At 38.5% G+C, this 14,864-nt stretch overlaps 2 protein-coding genes across 2 annotated transcripts; one reads left to right on the plus strand and one right to left on the minus strand.

Moving 5' to 3' along the window:
• Positions 1–5,110: 5,110 nt before the first annotated feature.
• Positions 5,111–8,060, plus strand: LOC121792099 (uncharacterized protein At4g15970-like). Its single transcript, XM_042189904.1, has 4 exons — positions 5,111–5,439; positions 6,104–6,469; positions 6,825–7,300; positions 7,420–8,060. Exons 1-4 carry the CDS (start codon positions 5,215–5,217, stop codon positions 7,478–7,480), a joined length of 1,128 nt encoding a protein of 375 aa, XP_042045838.1. The 5' UTR covers positions 5,111–5,214; the 3' UTR covers positions 7,481–8,060.
• A 208-nt stretch (positions 8,061–8,268) lies between these two features.
• LOC121792100 (GDSL esterase/lipase CPRD49-like) lies at positions 8,269–9,737 on the minus strand. Its single transcript, XM_042189905.1, has 5 exons — positions 9,500–9,737; positions 9,167–9,385; positions 9,019–9,095; positions 8,795–8,944; positions 8,269–8,639 (listed from the first exon to the last, which is right to left on the minus strand). The coding sequence occupies exons 1-5, from the start codon at positions 9,608–9,610 to the stop codon at positions 8,420–8,422; spliced, it is 777 nt and encodes a 258-aa protein (XP_042045839.1). The 5' UTR covers positions 9,611–9,737; the 3' UTR covers positions 8,269–8,419.
• Positions 9,738–14,864: the final 5,127 nt, after the last annotated feature.

Consider the following 14,864-nt stretch of genomic DNA (forward strand, 5'->3'; position numbering starts at 1 on the left):
GCACCGCCTAGCGCCACGGAACCGCCGAGCGCTAGGCGGTTTTTTTTCGCGAAAATCGCTGGGCGGCTGCAATAGACCGCCTAGCGCACCGCCTAGCGCCGGCGCTCGGCTAGGCGGTGCGCTAGGCGCTATTGTGGATGCTCTTAGTGATTATTTATTTCTCATATATATATACATGTAACATTGAGTCTACGGTGTTGTTTATACGCTACTTTGAGTATTCATATGTGCGAGTTTTTTTGTTGTCCAGTACCATGACATCTTTGGTGGCGATGATAAAAATATGATTATTTCGTTACTTTATAGAATCGTGTATCTCGGATTAATAATATAAGATAGAAATACTTCCTCCGTCCTGACTAAAATAACATACTTTTTAGCCCGCACGAGTTTTTCAAAATTGTTAATTATATATATAATCATATAGAGAGCAAGTATAGTTATGAGTATGACTTATGGAGATTGACAAAAACAAATGTGAGCATTGAATTTACGCTGTCCAAGATGGGTCATGATGTTATGGAAACCAAGCACATGGAATTGTCAACATAGAATCGCTTCTACTAGGCCTGTCAAAATGGATATCGGGTATTCAAACCCGAAAATGTCGGATAATTGGATACCCGAAACCTGATTTTTCGAGTATCGGATCGAGATCGAGTAGTGAGAATTTTGGATGATCGGGTATCGGGTTACTTGATACCCGATCGGGTATACCCGAATTATCCGATTTATTTTTAAAAATTAATAAATTATATTTTTATTATAATTAAATGTTATTTAATTTTTTAATTATATTTTAGTTAATACTTAATAGTATAAGATACTCCGTATTAGTGATTTAGGGTATACTCCAAAATACACAGCGCCTACTCCCTCCTGCTCCCTCGCTGCACTTCCCTCCACAGCCGCCCTCCACCACCGCTCTTCTCGAAGAGTAGTCCATCACTAGGTATTACTTTATTTTGTTTACTAATTGTTTTGCTTAAATATTTTAAATAAATTATGTTTGTTGACTTGTACTATATAGAATTCCATCATGGTCCATGGAGATATATTTGTTTTTATGTTGGAAAATCAGCGAAGCATATTTAAATAAAATAGTTGACACAACTTTTCATATTTGACAGTACATTGTATGGAGAGTTGGCTGCATACACTTTTACTCTTTTAATATTTGGGCATTTGGCAGTATATAGACATTTTTACTATTTGTGAATGCTCATTTAGTGTTTAGTTTTATTTTTATATACATGTGATTATGCGTAATTGAATAGGTTTGAACTTTTTTATTCTATACTAAATTTGCAGAATGTCTAAAAGACCAAGTGGAAAATCACCTATCATATCTCAACCTATGGACACGCAAGAAGATAGCAACATCAATATGATTCTAAGTGACCAATATTTAGAAGATGTGTCCATATTAAATGATATGGAAATGGAAGATGGTGATGCAGATGTCAACGTTAATCAATCACGTGCAAAAAAAAAAAGAAAAATTGGGGTAAAGAATGAGCCAAGATCTGTTCATTGGAAGGATTATAATAGAGGGAAGGTTATGGCAGGCAATCCTCCTATTGAGGTGGTGAAAGGAAAGTGCAAACGATGTGACGTTCTAATTGCAGCTGACCTGCGTTGGTGTGGAACTAACAATGTAAAAAACCATACCATTGTCTGTTTGAAGAAGAAGCACAAGAGGAAGGCGGCAATAAAGGACAAACTATGTTGAACTATGTCGAAGATGCAAATGGTGGCAATTCATCTTTGACTAGTTGGAAGTTTGACCAAAAGGAGGGTAGACTTTCACTTTGCGCGATGATCATCCTCGACGAGCAACCATTCAGGATGGTGGAGTAATTGGGTTTTAGAAAATTCTGCCAAACTAATTATCCACAACTACAACTTCCTTCAAGACAAACAATAAGAACAGATTGTGTGAAGTTGTTCCTTGAGCGCAAACAAAGTGTGGCTAGATATTTCAAGAGAGAGGGCATGGGTAGAGTTTCTATCACCAGTGACTGTTGGACGGGTGTGAATAAATCAAATTACATTTGTGTTACTGCACACTTTATTAACAAAGAATGGAGATTGCATAAGAGGATAATCAGTTTTGCCTTGATTGAAAGTCGTAAGGGGTCAGACATTGGTGAATCTATAATCACAACGCTGAAGGAGTGGGTGGGGATTGACATCTCTCTTGTGTTGCACTATGGACAATGCAATTCAAAATGATGGAGCTATTGAAGATGTCAAGTCTTACTTGAACAAGTTTAATACCAATGTTTTGGATGGTAAGTACTTTCACATGCGTTGTGTGGGTCACATTCTCAACATAGCTGTTCAATTTGGCTTGGAAAAAATTGGCACGTCAATACGCCGAGTTAGGGAGGCCGTCAAGTGGATCACAGGTTCGCCACAAAGAAGTTCACAATGGGCTAAGGTGGTGAATATTCTTGCGGACAGGATTGATTCGAAGAAGGCATTATGCTTAGATGTCCCCACTCGTTGGAACTCTACTTACTTGATACTTCAGTCTGCCATACCTTATGAAGAGACATTTTAGCTCTACAGTCAGATGTATCCATCTTATAGAAAAGATTTGAGCCAAAAGAAGCACAATGATGAATTCATTGGATTGCTTGAAAAACATGATTGGATATGTGTGAAGAAGATGATTGAATACTTACGGAAGTTCTACGAGTTGAATGTCCTCATGTCTGGCACCAAATATCTAACTTCACACATTTTTTTGCTAAAATGTCTGATATTTTTGATCCTATCTCAACATTGGAGGTGAGTGAAGATCATGAAATAAGATTGATGGCCATGAAGATGAGGTAAATACTTAATTTTTTTTTCTTTGACCACAATTTTAGTTTCATCTTATTAAATACAATTATTCAGTTTCATTTTTTTGTTAAATAATAGGGCGAAGATTGGAAAATATTGGGCGGAGGATATGGAATTAAATCCAAGGATGAACATGATTTTATACATTGCTGCCGTGCTTGATCCGAGACAAAAGATGAGTCACGTAGAGACATGCTTCAAGTCAATCTATGGAGATATACGAGGGGAAATCATGGTCAGAGATGTTACATACTCATTGAATGAGATGTTTGACTATTATGCGGCACAGAGAGAGGCTCGGAAACCGCCTCAACAGCAAAGAGATGGTGGCGATGAGGACGAAAATCAAGGGAGATCTGTTTTCCGAGGAACGTGTAGTCTCGTGGTCTTAAGTGGGAAGCGGCAGACCAACAAGTTTAATGAGCTTGTTGTTTATCTTACTGAAAACACTCACATCGAGGAGAATGATGACGTGGACCACTTTGATATCTTGAAGTGGTGGTCAGAGAATTCACCTTACCCCGTTCTAAGTGAGATGGCAAGGGATGTTTTGGCTATTCCTATTTCTAGTGTTGAATCTGAATGTGCATTTAGCTTGGGAGGTCGTATTCTCACTCCATATAGAAGCTCATTAGCTCCTTGTATGGTCGAGGCTTTAGTTTGTGCTTCAGATTGGTTGAAGAGTATTGACTTGGAAAAGAAATATAATGAAGACATGTTTGAAGAATTAGGCAACATTGGACTCAAAGAGTATCAGAGTGGTAAGTTATATTCATTAAATTTCATTTATTTATACATTTTACAGTTATACTTATTTGGCCTTCTTTTATTGTTTATCCATGTAGTATTAGCCACCATTGGAGATCGAGATGATGACCTACTTTGCCACAATAAAGATAATTAGATGGAGATTGATGGATTTTTTATGGACTTTTGATATTATGAATTTTGAATCTTTGATGAATTTTGAATCTTTGATGGTTATTGTAGATGGATGTTATTGTTAGATCGTATGAATTGTGATGGTTATTGTCTTATTGAACTTATGAATCATTGAATTGTGATGTTTGTTACGGACAGAAGTTTCAACTTATGAGTTGTGATGATTATTGATTTATTGTGGATGAATCAAAGTCTCTTCTCTTTTGTTAATATATGTTACAACTAAAGAATTTTTTTTTCTAAAAGTTTATAGTTATTTTCTCTTAAATACTATTTCAAGTTTGTATTAAATTAGGACTACATGTTTATATTTATAAAAGTTTGTAGTTAATATATTTTTAAGAAAAAGTCAAAATTGAAATTGAAATCGGGACTGGATACCTGATCATTCGGGACTGGATACCCGAGTCGGGTAATTGGGTACCCGAAATAAAATTCGGATCGGGTACCCAAAATATTCGGATCGAGTATCCGCGGGTACCCGATTTGACAGCCCTAGCTTCTACTATTAGCTTCGAAATTCTAATAGAAATTTCTCTTTATTTCATTAAAAACAAATATTTTCATTTTTTAACTATAAATATTTTTTAAAATGGTAATAATATCTCTATTTTTTTCTTTTTCTTTTCATTAACTCAAAATTAATACCGCATAAAATTCAATACCGAAAATCAAATATTTCATACTCTCTCCGTCCCAATAAATATAAATCATTTGGTTTCCGATATAGAATTTTATGCAATGTTATTTTGTGAGTTAATTAACATAGAGTAAAGTAAGAACGATGAAAAAAAGAGATGGCGTTGTTTCCATTTTAAAAAATATTTTATTTTTAGTGCGACAATCTAAAAATAAAATATTTCATTTTTAATGGTGTTATGTCTAGTTTATCGAGTAGCTGATATTCTCTCCATTCCATGTTAATTAAATCATTTTTCTATATGAATCATTTTTACTCCATTTGTTCCATAGTAATAGAGTCATTTTGTCATTTGGTACGTTCCATAATAATAGAATCATTTACCTTTTTAGTAAAAGTCAACACATGTTTCCACACCTACTTTACTCTCTCTTACTTTTTTCTCTCTTCATCTATCTACCTTTTTCATTTTCCATTTTATTCTCTATTTACTTAACTCACCTAATATAATTTTTTTAATCTTCGTGTCGAAAAGAAATGTCCCATTTACTATGGAACGGAAGGAGTATTTTTTAGCAAAAAGTAAAGGTCTATCTTACTTTATTATTTTCGTTTCTTTTACTACTTTACTTAATTTCCGTATAAACAAAAAAGTGCATCGAACGGCATTTTCTTTGGTTACACTTTTTCGTGTTTTTAATTAATTTCAGCATTTAATCAGTGGGTAAAATAACAGGTCTGCGGCCCCTCTGTGCACCAGAGCGAGCTAACATGGTAGGATGCAGGCGGCGGTTATCTCTTCATTTCCTTTTCCTTCGTCTTTCGCCTCCTCTAAACGCCTAAAAATGACTACGGCGTCTCCGGATTTCTCCGCCCACACCCGCCGCCCTGGGGTTTCCACCCTATTACTGCTGCTCGTGGCGGCGGTGCTCCTTTCCTGCTTCCTCCTCCACAGAGCTGTCCAATTCGGAATCACCACTAACAACGGATCACCTCTCTATTCGGTCAGTCTCCTCTCCTCGATCTACCCAATTTCATTTTCTGCTTTATCGATTCGATTACTCTCGCTTTTTCCCCAATTCCATTCTCAATGTGGATGAATTAGCTGCGCAACAGAGATTACTCATGAAGCCACCATAATCATTATTAGCGGAGTAGTAATTTAATTAAAAAAGATTTTTATTTTACTAGAATTGTATTCTAGTTCATACATGTAGCCATCAATTTGAATTTACAACTGCTTCATTCAAATTTGTGTCAAAATCAACCAAGTCGAAGAAAAATAGAACCATTTAAAGTGATGTATACAAAACAATAAGAATCTTAGACTATTTTGAGTTGCTTTGTGACTGTAACTTATTTTAGTAACAACCATCTTTAGATGTGAATTGAAAATCAGCTCATATGTTTTTTGGATAATCAAGGCTATATTTCGATAACAATATAGTTGCATTTCACAAAAAGCATAGGTATGCCTTTTGGCATTTACAGGGGATAAGCAAAGCTCAGTTGGGAACTTATCGGAATTTATCATTGTATAAGTAGAGAAGTTTCGGTTCATTGGTCCAATTATGCTTCACTGGAGTCAAATAATCCACCTCGTCTTTCATATTTTTAATACCAATAACATTTCCATTCTAATTCCTAATTATTTAATGGTTGTTGTAGGACAGTAAAGAGTATAGTCTTGAGAGAGTTTTGAAGGTTGCTTCGATGCCAGATAACACAGTGATCTTAACAACCTTGAATGAAGCATGGGCAGCTCCAAATTCGGTGATTGATCTATTTCTTGAGAGTTTCCGAATGGGAGACCAAACCCGTTGGTTACTCAACCATTTGGTGATTGTTTGTTTGGATCAAAAGGCATTTTCCCGTTGTATGGCTGTACACTCCCATTGTTTTTCCCTTGTGACTGAAGGAGTTGACTTTTCACATGAGGCTTATTTCATGACCCCGGACTACTTGAAGATGATGTGGAGAAGGATTGATTTCCTAAGATCTGTTCTTGAAATGGGATATAACTTTGTTTTCACGGTATGCATTTTATTTACTTATCTGTTGAGCACTCATCACACTCTAGCATGCTCACAAGTCATAAATATAGCAGGCTATTCACTCAGAACTTTGGCTTGGAAACATGAAGCTCAATGAATTTTGATTCAGTATTCTTGGTTCTTGCAATATTTCCATGAATAGCAATCTTACATCTAATACTTATCACACATTTATTTAGTGTCATTTTTGAAAGTCATGCCACATTCTATAAGAAAATTAACTACATTTGAGATGAAGTCCTTACTTGTACTATGATGATATGGTGCACTATGAATGAACATGATTATTTTGGACGATTCTCTCTGTACTTAATTTACTTATTTCTTATAAATAGGATGCAGACGTTATGTGGTTCAGAGATCCATTTCCTCATTTCCATCCAGATGCTGACTTTCAGATAGCATGTGATCACTTCTCTGGCAGATCTGATGATCTAGAAAATAAGCCTAATGGTGGGTTCAAGTTTGTAAGATCAAACAAACGATCTATAGAATTTTACAAGTTCTGGCATGCCTCTCGTGGATTATACCCTGGACTACACGATCAAGATGTTCTTAATAAGATTAAGAACGACTCCTTCATCCTGGAGATGGGGCTTCGCTTGAGATTCTTGGACACTACGTACTTTGGTGGGTTCTGTGAACCCAGTGAAGATCTGGATGAAGTTTGTACAATGCATGCAAACTGTTGTTTGGGGTTGAGCAGTAAGCTTCACGACCTCAGAATTTTGCTCGAGGACTGGAAAATGTATGTGTCTTCTTCCCCAATGAGCTCTGAATCATCTGGTTGGAGAGTTCCACTGAATTGTAGGTAAGGCTACTGCTTCTGCATTGTAATTCTAATCTTCTAGCTAGAGTTGTTTCGTCCGTTTACCTACTACTGCCTGGTATATTTAATCAAATATTTTGCTGTAAATTGTTTGTTTCCAGTCTTGATTCACTCCACCTTTATGTTCAACAACCTGATCCAACATGGCCCAACTCAATCTGAGTGACAACTTGCTCTGACCCTCCCTCGCCTGTGGCAGCACGGATGGCTAGTAACATCTGAAAAGTACGGCCATCTAACAGTTAGGTATTGTATCAAGCCCGTAACATCTGTAAATCTCTTCTGCACACCTAAAAAAGGGAAAAGAAAAATCGAAATGGTGGCTGTATTTTCCTAGTGAGCCTGTCTATGTTTTAGTATAATCGTTGTCACAGTCGCTCTTATGGTTTGTGAGTAGAGGTCTGGGGTTATTTCACAATACAGTAACAACAGAGGGGATTGTGAGGGCTTTCACATATTCGTACAACTCTTTACGAAAACACGCAGTCTCGTATTTCCATTTTTCCAGATCTCTGGAATGCAGAGAAAAATTGAAGTTGCAGGCTACGAGTTAACTTGGGAAAAGGGCTGTGTATTAGAACTCTGTATTACTGTGAAAATAGCTGCTTCCAATAGTGATGTACATTGAAGGCGTAGATGGAAAAACAAGATAATGTTGCTTCAAATCATTGTTTACTGAACAAAATATATCTACTTCTTCAGTACTAATTTTGAAGTTTCTATTTATCATTTCTTTTTAAAATTTTCATCTTGTGTTCTTGTTGTCTGTTCTTGCCGGCATAGAAGCATTGTAGTGAGTTGTGACAGGCTTTCCTATGCTCGTGCATTCTCAATACGACAGCAAGGGTATGGGAGTGAACAGGGAAGCCTCTATCGAACTATGATGTAAAGTGTCATCAATCAAATTAACAAAGCGTCTATACCTTGTATTCATCGTCAACACCATAAACGAAACGAAACGAAATAGAATGTTTGGGTTATAAATCGCAGTTGAAATACAGCAGGTATGGGAAAACAGATACTATTATGAAGAAAAAAAATAGCAGGTGGGCACAGCCAACATTGCCGGAGTTTAAATTTTCAATATACTCTGCGTTTTCCCTAAATGTCGAGCCACCCTCTTTGCCATGAACAAATATGGTTGCTCACATTCACAGTAGTTTTACCGTCAGGACCAACGACATAATATGGCGAATCGTCGGGAAAATCAGATGGCGTTTTCAACCAGTAGAGGCTTGGCTCCCAATCTACTCTTTTGAGCACCTTCAGTATTTCCCTTGCCACAATTTGGGACCCTTCAGATGACAAATGGATTCCGTCTCTGCACATTCGACCCGAAAATAAGCTTTTTATGCAATAGATGAAGGCATTATATGGTCAACATTTATAGTAGTTACATTATTCATTTACATTGTGCTGTGACACAATGAAGTAGTAGTATGAAATAAAACATCATTGTGGATTTTTTCTGCTTACATGAAGCAAGTATCAGCCCAGTCATCTTTTTCTTGAATAGCAGTCCAAAGATCGATGGCCTCAACATCCATTTCTTTGCATAATTCTACTAGTTTTTCTGAATACAAACAGCAGCCTTCGTTCGTGCGCGCTTGATCATCTAATGCATTTCTGGACAACGACGAGCAAAAGCAATTAGGTAACAAGATCAAAAACTACTGTGGAGCTGTTGCAGAATTGCTTACCCGAAAACCTCACGGATTCTTGCTTCATTGACGGGCGGAGAGGTAAGACATATCACCCTCGTCTCATCTGAAAGACCCTGCGATTGATGAAAAATAATGACCAAGGTAGTCCAGAGGCATCATTCAAAAAAACCAGTGTTGAACAGACCTTGATGTGAGCTATCATGGTTTTCATGTTTTGGATGTATTCGGGAAGAGGAACATGAGAACCTATCCCACTGGGGTGGGGTTTTGTTGCATCATTGCCACCAAAATAGAGTATAACCAAAGAAGGCTGAACCGGTTCGTCCTTCGGGAAAAGCTTGTCGAGGACTTGAAGAGCCATCCGGGTGTTCCAACCCGAGTATCCTCGTAGTAACACATCCGCCTTCAATAAGTAGCTCAAATTTACTATACATGATTGTATTTAATGGACAAAACTAGAGATCAAATCTCAGCCATTCATTTTTCTGGATAAAATAAATCAAGCAAATGAGAATACCTTTCGAGCGTAGAGGTCAGCTAAAATAGCGCCCCAGCCTCCGACATTGAAGCTCATTTGGATAACGGATGATCCGAACAGCACAAACTGCGGCCGACGACAACCCACCATCTTCTTCTCCTTCTACTGCTTCAAATTCGCCTTATGAATTTAATTGATTTTTTATTTTGAAGAAAATGAAGAAGAAGTTGGTGGTGGTTGGCTGTGGAATCATTTGGTGGGTTGGTGTAATCCTATTTTATTAGTTGGTTAAGTTCCAACTGTGAATCCACTTGTCATAATTTAATCAACAATTATTAAGTGTAATCCTTGGAAATGTATACAAGTCAACGATATTACCTATTATTGGGTATGAGGAATTATAATTTTTCCATATCAACTCTTGGGGGAGATGATTTGCTTTATTTTTTAATTTCTTTTTTTTGTTTGACTATTGCTGTTGCGTACTCGACTCTACTGCTCGATTGGGGTTGCAAGATAAAAAAAATATTGGAATTCAATTTCTTTTTCTTGTAACGTGACTATCGAATTTTTTGTTTTGATTCATACATTGTTTTCTATTTAGGCAGATCGGTTTTGATTTTGGAGCAATTCAATTTCATAGAAAAAGTTTACTTACAAAACTACAAATTCATTATTACTAAGTGGAGGGTAGGGCTGACAATTTTTGGCACGACACGATAACCCGACACGAATTCGCATGAAATTAATGGATTTAAGTCTGAGCTTATTGGGTTCGTGTCCTTATCGGGTCGACCCGTTAAGAACACAAAAATTTTGTGTCATGTTCGTGTACCCATTAAGAAATAATATTATTATATTATTAATTTTCATTATTTTAAAAATATTGTTTTTTTTGTTAGATTTCGTTGGATTTTGTTGCTATGAATCTATTGATATTATTGTTCATCAAATCAAATTGTGTAATCAAATTTTAGATTTTTAATGATCAGATTCAAGATTTTGTAACTTTTGTTATTCTTGAGCAGTTGTTAACAGGTTCTTACCGTGTTATGAGGTTCTAACCGTATTATCAGGTCGTGTTGCTATAGTGTCATGTCATGTATGTATTGTTATCGTGTCGTGTTGACCCAATGTGGTTCGTGTCATTAATGGGTTCGTGTCGGGTTCGTGTCGTGTTCGGGTTTGAGGGTAGCAGGTCGTGTTCGTATTCGGGTTTGAGATTTTCTTAACGAGTCATGTTCGTGTTTGTCCTTATTGGGTCATGTCGTTAACATGTTGACCCGATAACGACCCAACACGCACGATTTGTCACCCCTAGTGGAGGGAGTATATTTTAAATTTTAAAGCTAAGTCTCGTTTAAAAATTTGATCAGAGCTCCTAATTTTAAACAGGGAATAAATATTTTTAAAATATATTTTATGAATGAAGAAATGATATATATTTTTGCAACCGTATTATACTAAGTTTAAATAAGGATGTTGGATTTCTATAGATTTTTAACTATTTAAGCTTATTCAAAAAATCTAATCAAGCACGGGAAGTATAAGTCCATTTTATCCGTTTTTTACATTTTTAGATTTGCAATATTGTATCTCGAGATTAAATATGTAGTGTATTTGGTTCATAAGATTGAGTCTCACAACTCAATTTTAGATAGATAATGATGCGATAATTAGTCATATTATCTCACTCCAACTAAAATAATCTCACAATTCAATCTTAGATTATGTCCTGATACTATTTTATTTAGAAAACTGAGCACCACCTAATAATATAAATACTATAAGGTGGTGTTCGGTTGCCAAGATAAAATAATAACAACATATAATCTTGGATTGAGTTGTAAAATTATTTTAGTAATTGTAGGTTAACTATGACTAATTATCTCATGATTATCCATCTAGAATTGAGTTGTGAGTGTTAGAAAGCAGCGAAGATCACGCGAGGATCACACGACGATTATACGAAGATTACAGAATTAATGTAGAATGATCCTTTCCTAATTTATAGCTAGGGTAAATCTTACCATATGTACATAGTATTGCTGCCTATATGAGGCGTGTATTCTCCCATCATTAAGATATACTTAGATGAATAAAACATAGCCTTATTCAACATAGTACCAGAGCATTCAGAGCATAATAAACGAGGGCTCAGAATATAGTTTCATCATCGCCCGATACCTGTCCCGACCTGAAGGCGGACAACCGGCGAGAGACCTGGAAAATGGCAGAAGGAGACGATGTCAAAAGCGGCGACATTAAACTCAAAGCAAGCAAGAATGTTGCAGTAGCATTCAAGCTAAACGGGAGAAATTATCCCCTATGGGCTCGACTGATGCGAGTAGCCATCGGGAGCAGGAGGGCTCTACGGCATATCACCGGGGTGCCGGAACCACCAAAGCCAACCGATAAAGAATACTTGGAATGGGAGGAGACCGATTTAGTGGTCTTCTCCTGGATCGTAGACAATATGGAGATCGAAATTGTCGGAGATTTCGCGCATCACCAAAGTGCGAAAGCCATCTGGGACAGCTTAGCCGTGACGTACCAGAGTACGTCGGACTCGTACATGATTTACGACCTGGAGGATAAGGCCAGCCGAATCGTCCAAGGGGACTTGGATCTGGAAACGTATTGGAGAACCCTACATGGAGTATGGATCGAAATCGATCGGTGCCAGACAAAGACGATAAACTGCTGTGACAAAGGAGTCGGTGAGTATCGAGATATCACAAATCAGAAACGATTATACAAATTCTTGGCGGGGTTGAACCCCCAATTCAAAGGAACAAGAAGGGACATCCTCAAAGAGAGCCCAGCCCCCCAGTAGACGTCGCATATGGCTGGGTGAAGAGGGAGGCCATACGGCTCAAGATAATGCCGCCGGCCAACCCCGACTCAACCGCCGCAGCAATGGGGTAGGGCTCGGATTTGGAGCCCGAAACACCCGATTCCAGACGCCGCAGACCCAGCAGCCGCCAAACCGTCTCGGACCACACCACACCGCCTCCAACAACCGCCGCGGAGCAACCAAACCCGACAAATCCAAGCTGTGGTGCTCGAATTGCGGTATGAACAAACATACCCGGGAAACTTACTTCAAATTGGTTGGTTTCCCAGATTGGTGGGAGGAAAATCAGAGGGGCAAGGCCAAATTGGCCATCGGAGTTGACGAAAATGGCGGAACAGAGAGTACCGTCCGAGGACGAGGCGGTGCAGAGAATGGAGCTCCAGGCGGCGGCGACGGCAGACGTGGAGAAGAGGTGGGGCAGGCTGCATTCGCCGGACGCGTCGGAGGGTCGGAGAGCGGCGCCGCTCCGTATGGGGAAGGAGGTAATGGGCTAGGGTTGAACAAACCCTACCCATATAATTTCTTTCCTAAACACCCTCCAAGTTTACTTAAATCTCATAATAGACCCCATGTCTTGCAATCTGCCCCCCACACTAGGAGTATTTCGAAAACTGACCCCTCAGATTGTGATATTGCTTTAGTCAGTCCCAATAGTTTTAAAATATTGCACGATCTGCCTATTGCATGTACGGTTAAACGTAAAATTGATGATAAAGATGGAAGGTGGATTTTTGATTGTGGGGCTACTGACACGATGACCCATGATAGGAAAGATTTTGTTAATTTTTGTGGCTCTATGAAAAGTCAGATTCAGACTGCAGATGGGGAATTGACTTCGGTAGAGGGGAGTGGGACAATTGAGATTTCACCAACATTAAGATTGTCGAATTGCCTATATGTTCCCAAATTGTCTCACAAGTTGATGTCTATTAGCCATGTGACGAAGGAATTAAACTGTACATTGCTAATAAATCCTAATTTCTGTGTATTACAGGATATCAGGACGAGGAGGATAATTGGGCGTGGCACTGAGCGTCAAGGCCTCTACTATGTGGATGAGATGGCTCACCAAGGTAGTGCCGCGATGCTAGCTCACGGATCTGCGACTCGAGATGCTTGGTTGTGGCACAGACGTCTAGGTCATCCATCTCTTGGTTATTTTAAATTACTTTTTCCTAGTTTTTCCTATCTGAAGGATTTTGAGTGTAAGTCTTGTGTTTTGGCGAAAAGCCACAGACAGTCGTTTAAGTCTTCTGAAACTCGTGTCAAGAATTTGTTTTCTTTAGTGCATGCTGATGTTTGGGGCTCTGCGCCCGTTATTGGTGATCATGGTTTTCGATATTTTTTTATTTTCGTGGATGATTGTTCAAGGATGACTTGGGTATATTTTTTAAAGAATAAATGTGAGGTTTATGATAAATTTGTCCTTTTTTACAAACTGATTCAAACTCAATTTCAAACAACCATTAAAGTCCTTAGATCTGATAATGGGAGAGAGTTCGTCAATAAGGAAATGGCAAATTTTTTCACGGAACACGGGTTAGTTCACCAAACCTCATGTCCATATACCCCTGAACAAAATGGAGTAGCCGAGAGGAAAAATAGGATAATTATGGAAATAACTCGTGCACTATTTTTTTATTCCAACGTTCCAAAATTTCTTTGACCTGAGGCAGTCGCCACATCTGTTTATTTGGTAAATCGTCTCCCTACGAAAATTTTGAAAATGCAAACACCGTTACAACTTTTATCTTCCCTAGGCAGTGTGCCTGAACCTCTTACCTTACCCCTTAAGATTTTCGGATGCTCCGTGTATGTTCATGTTCCCAAACACGAGAGAACAAAATTTTCCGCTTGCGCCATAAAATGTGTTTTTTTGGGGTATGGGATAAACCAAAAGGGTTATAGGTGTTTTGATCCTTCGTCTAGGAAGATAATCACAACCATGAACTGTAATTTTTTGGAGTGTGAATACTACTACGCCAGTCTTAGCGGTCAGGGGGAGAGTAGTAAGGGTAATGTTGATAGGACAAGTGGACCCTTAAACTGGTTTGTGCCATCTCCAAGTGACTCTGTTGCGGAACCAACCGAGACGGCTAGCGCTACCGCCGAGCCTGTCTCACCTGCTGTGGAGCCTCCTCAAATACCGCGTCCCGACAGTCCTCCTCCAGTGATATCCGAGGTAATCTCTGAAACTGAAGGCAATAGTACAAATATTCCTAATGACTCAGCTGCAGAACCAACCGAAGATGTAGAAAATGTTGTGATTGATGGGGATACCGGTCAGTATACACTTCCGTATCGAAGCACAAGGGGCGTCCCACCCAAGCGATACAGTCCAGAACGGATCTCGAGGAAAAATAGATATTCTGTGGCAAATCTGGCTAAGGCAATCTGACGGAAATGGCAGAGGCATTCATGACGGCTCTGTATAAGGAAGAGGAGATTCCTAGGTCAGCCGAGGAAGCAATGCAGATCCCACACTGGAGAGAAGCAATGCTTGTAGAAATGAGTGCACTGATGAAGAGCAAAACATGGGAGGTGTGC

The sequence above is a fragment of the Salvia splendens genome, chromosome 2 (genome assembly GCF_004379255.2).
Source record: "Salvia splendens isolate huo1 chromosome 2, SspV2, whole genome shotgun sequence".
Lineage (NCBI taxonomy): Eukaryota > Viridiplantae > Streptophyta > Magnoliopsida > Lamiales > Lamiaceae > Salvia > Salvia splendens.

Bases quoted from the DNA above. Each gene is read 5' to 3' on its own strand.
- LOC121792099 (XM_042189904.1), top strand. From the start codon at position 5,215: ATGCAGGCGGCGGTTATCTCTTCATTTCCTTTTCCTTCGTCTTTCGCC. The intron at 5,440-6,103 runs GTCAGTCTCCTC...TGGTTGTTGTAG, and splicing joins ACGGATCACCTCTCTATTCG to GACAGTAAAGAGTATAGTCT. The intron at 6,470-6,824 runs GTATGCATTTTA...TCTTATAAATAG, and splicing joins GATATAACTTTGTTTTCACG to GATGCAGACGTTATGTGGTT.
- LOC121792100 (XM_042189905.1), bottom strand. From the start codon at position 9,610: ATGGTGGGTTGTCGTCGGCCGCAGTTTGTGCTGTTCGGATCATCCGTT. The intron at 9,386-9,499 runs GTATTCTCATTT...TACTTATTGAAG, and splicing joins CTGACCTCTACGCTCGAAAG to GCGGATGTGTTACTACGAGG. The intron at 8,945-9,018 runs GTAAGCAATTCT...GTCGTTGTCCAG, and splicing joins AGAATCCGTGAGGTTTTCGG to AAATGCATTAGATGATCAAG.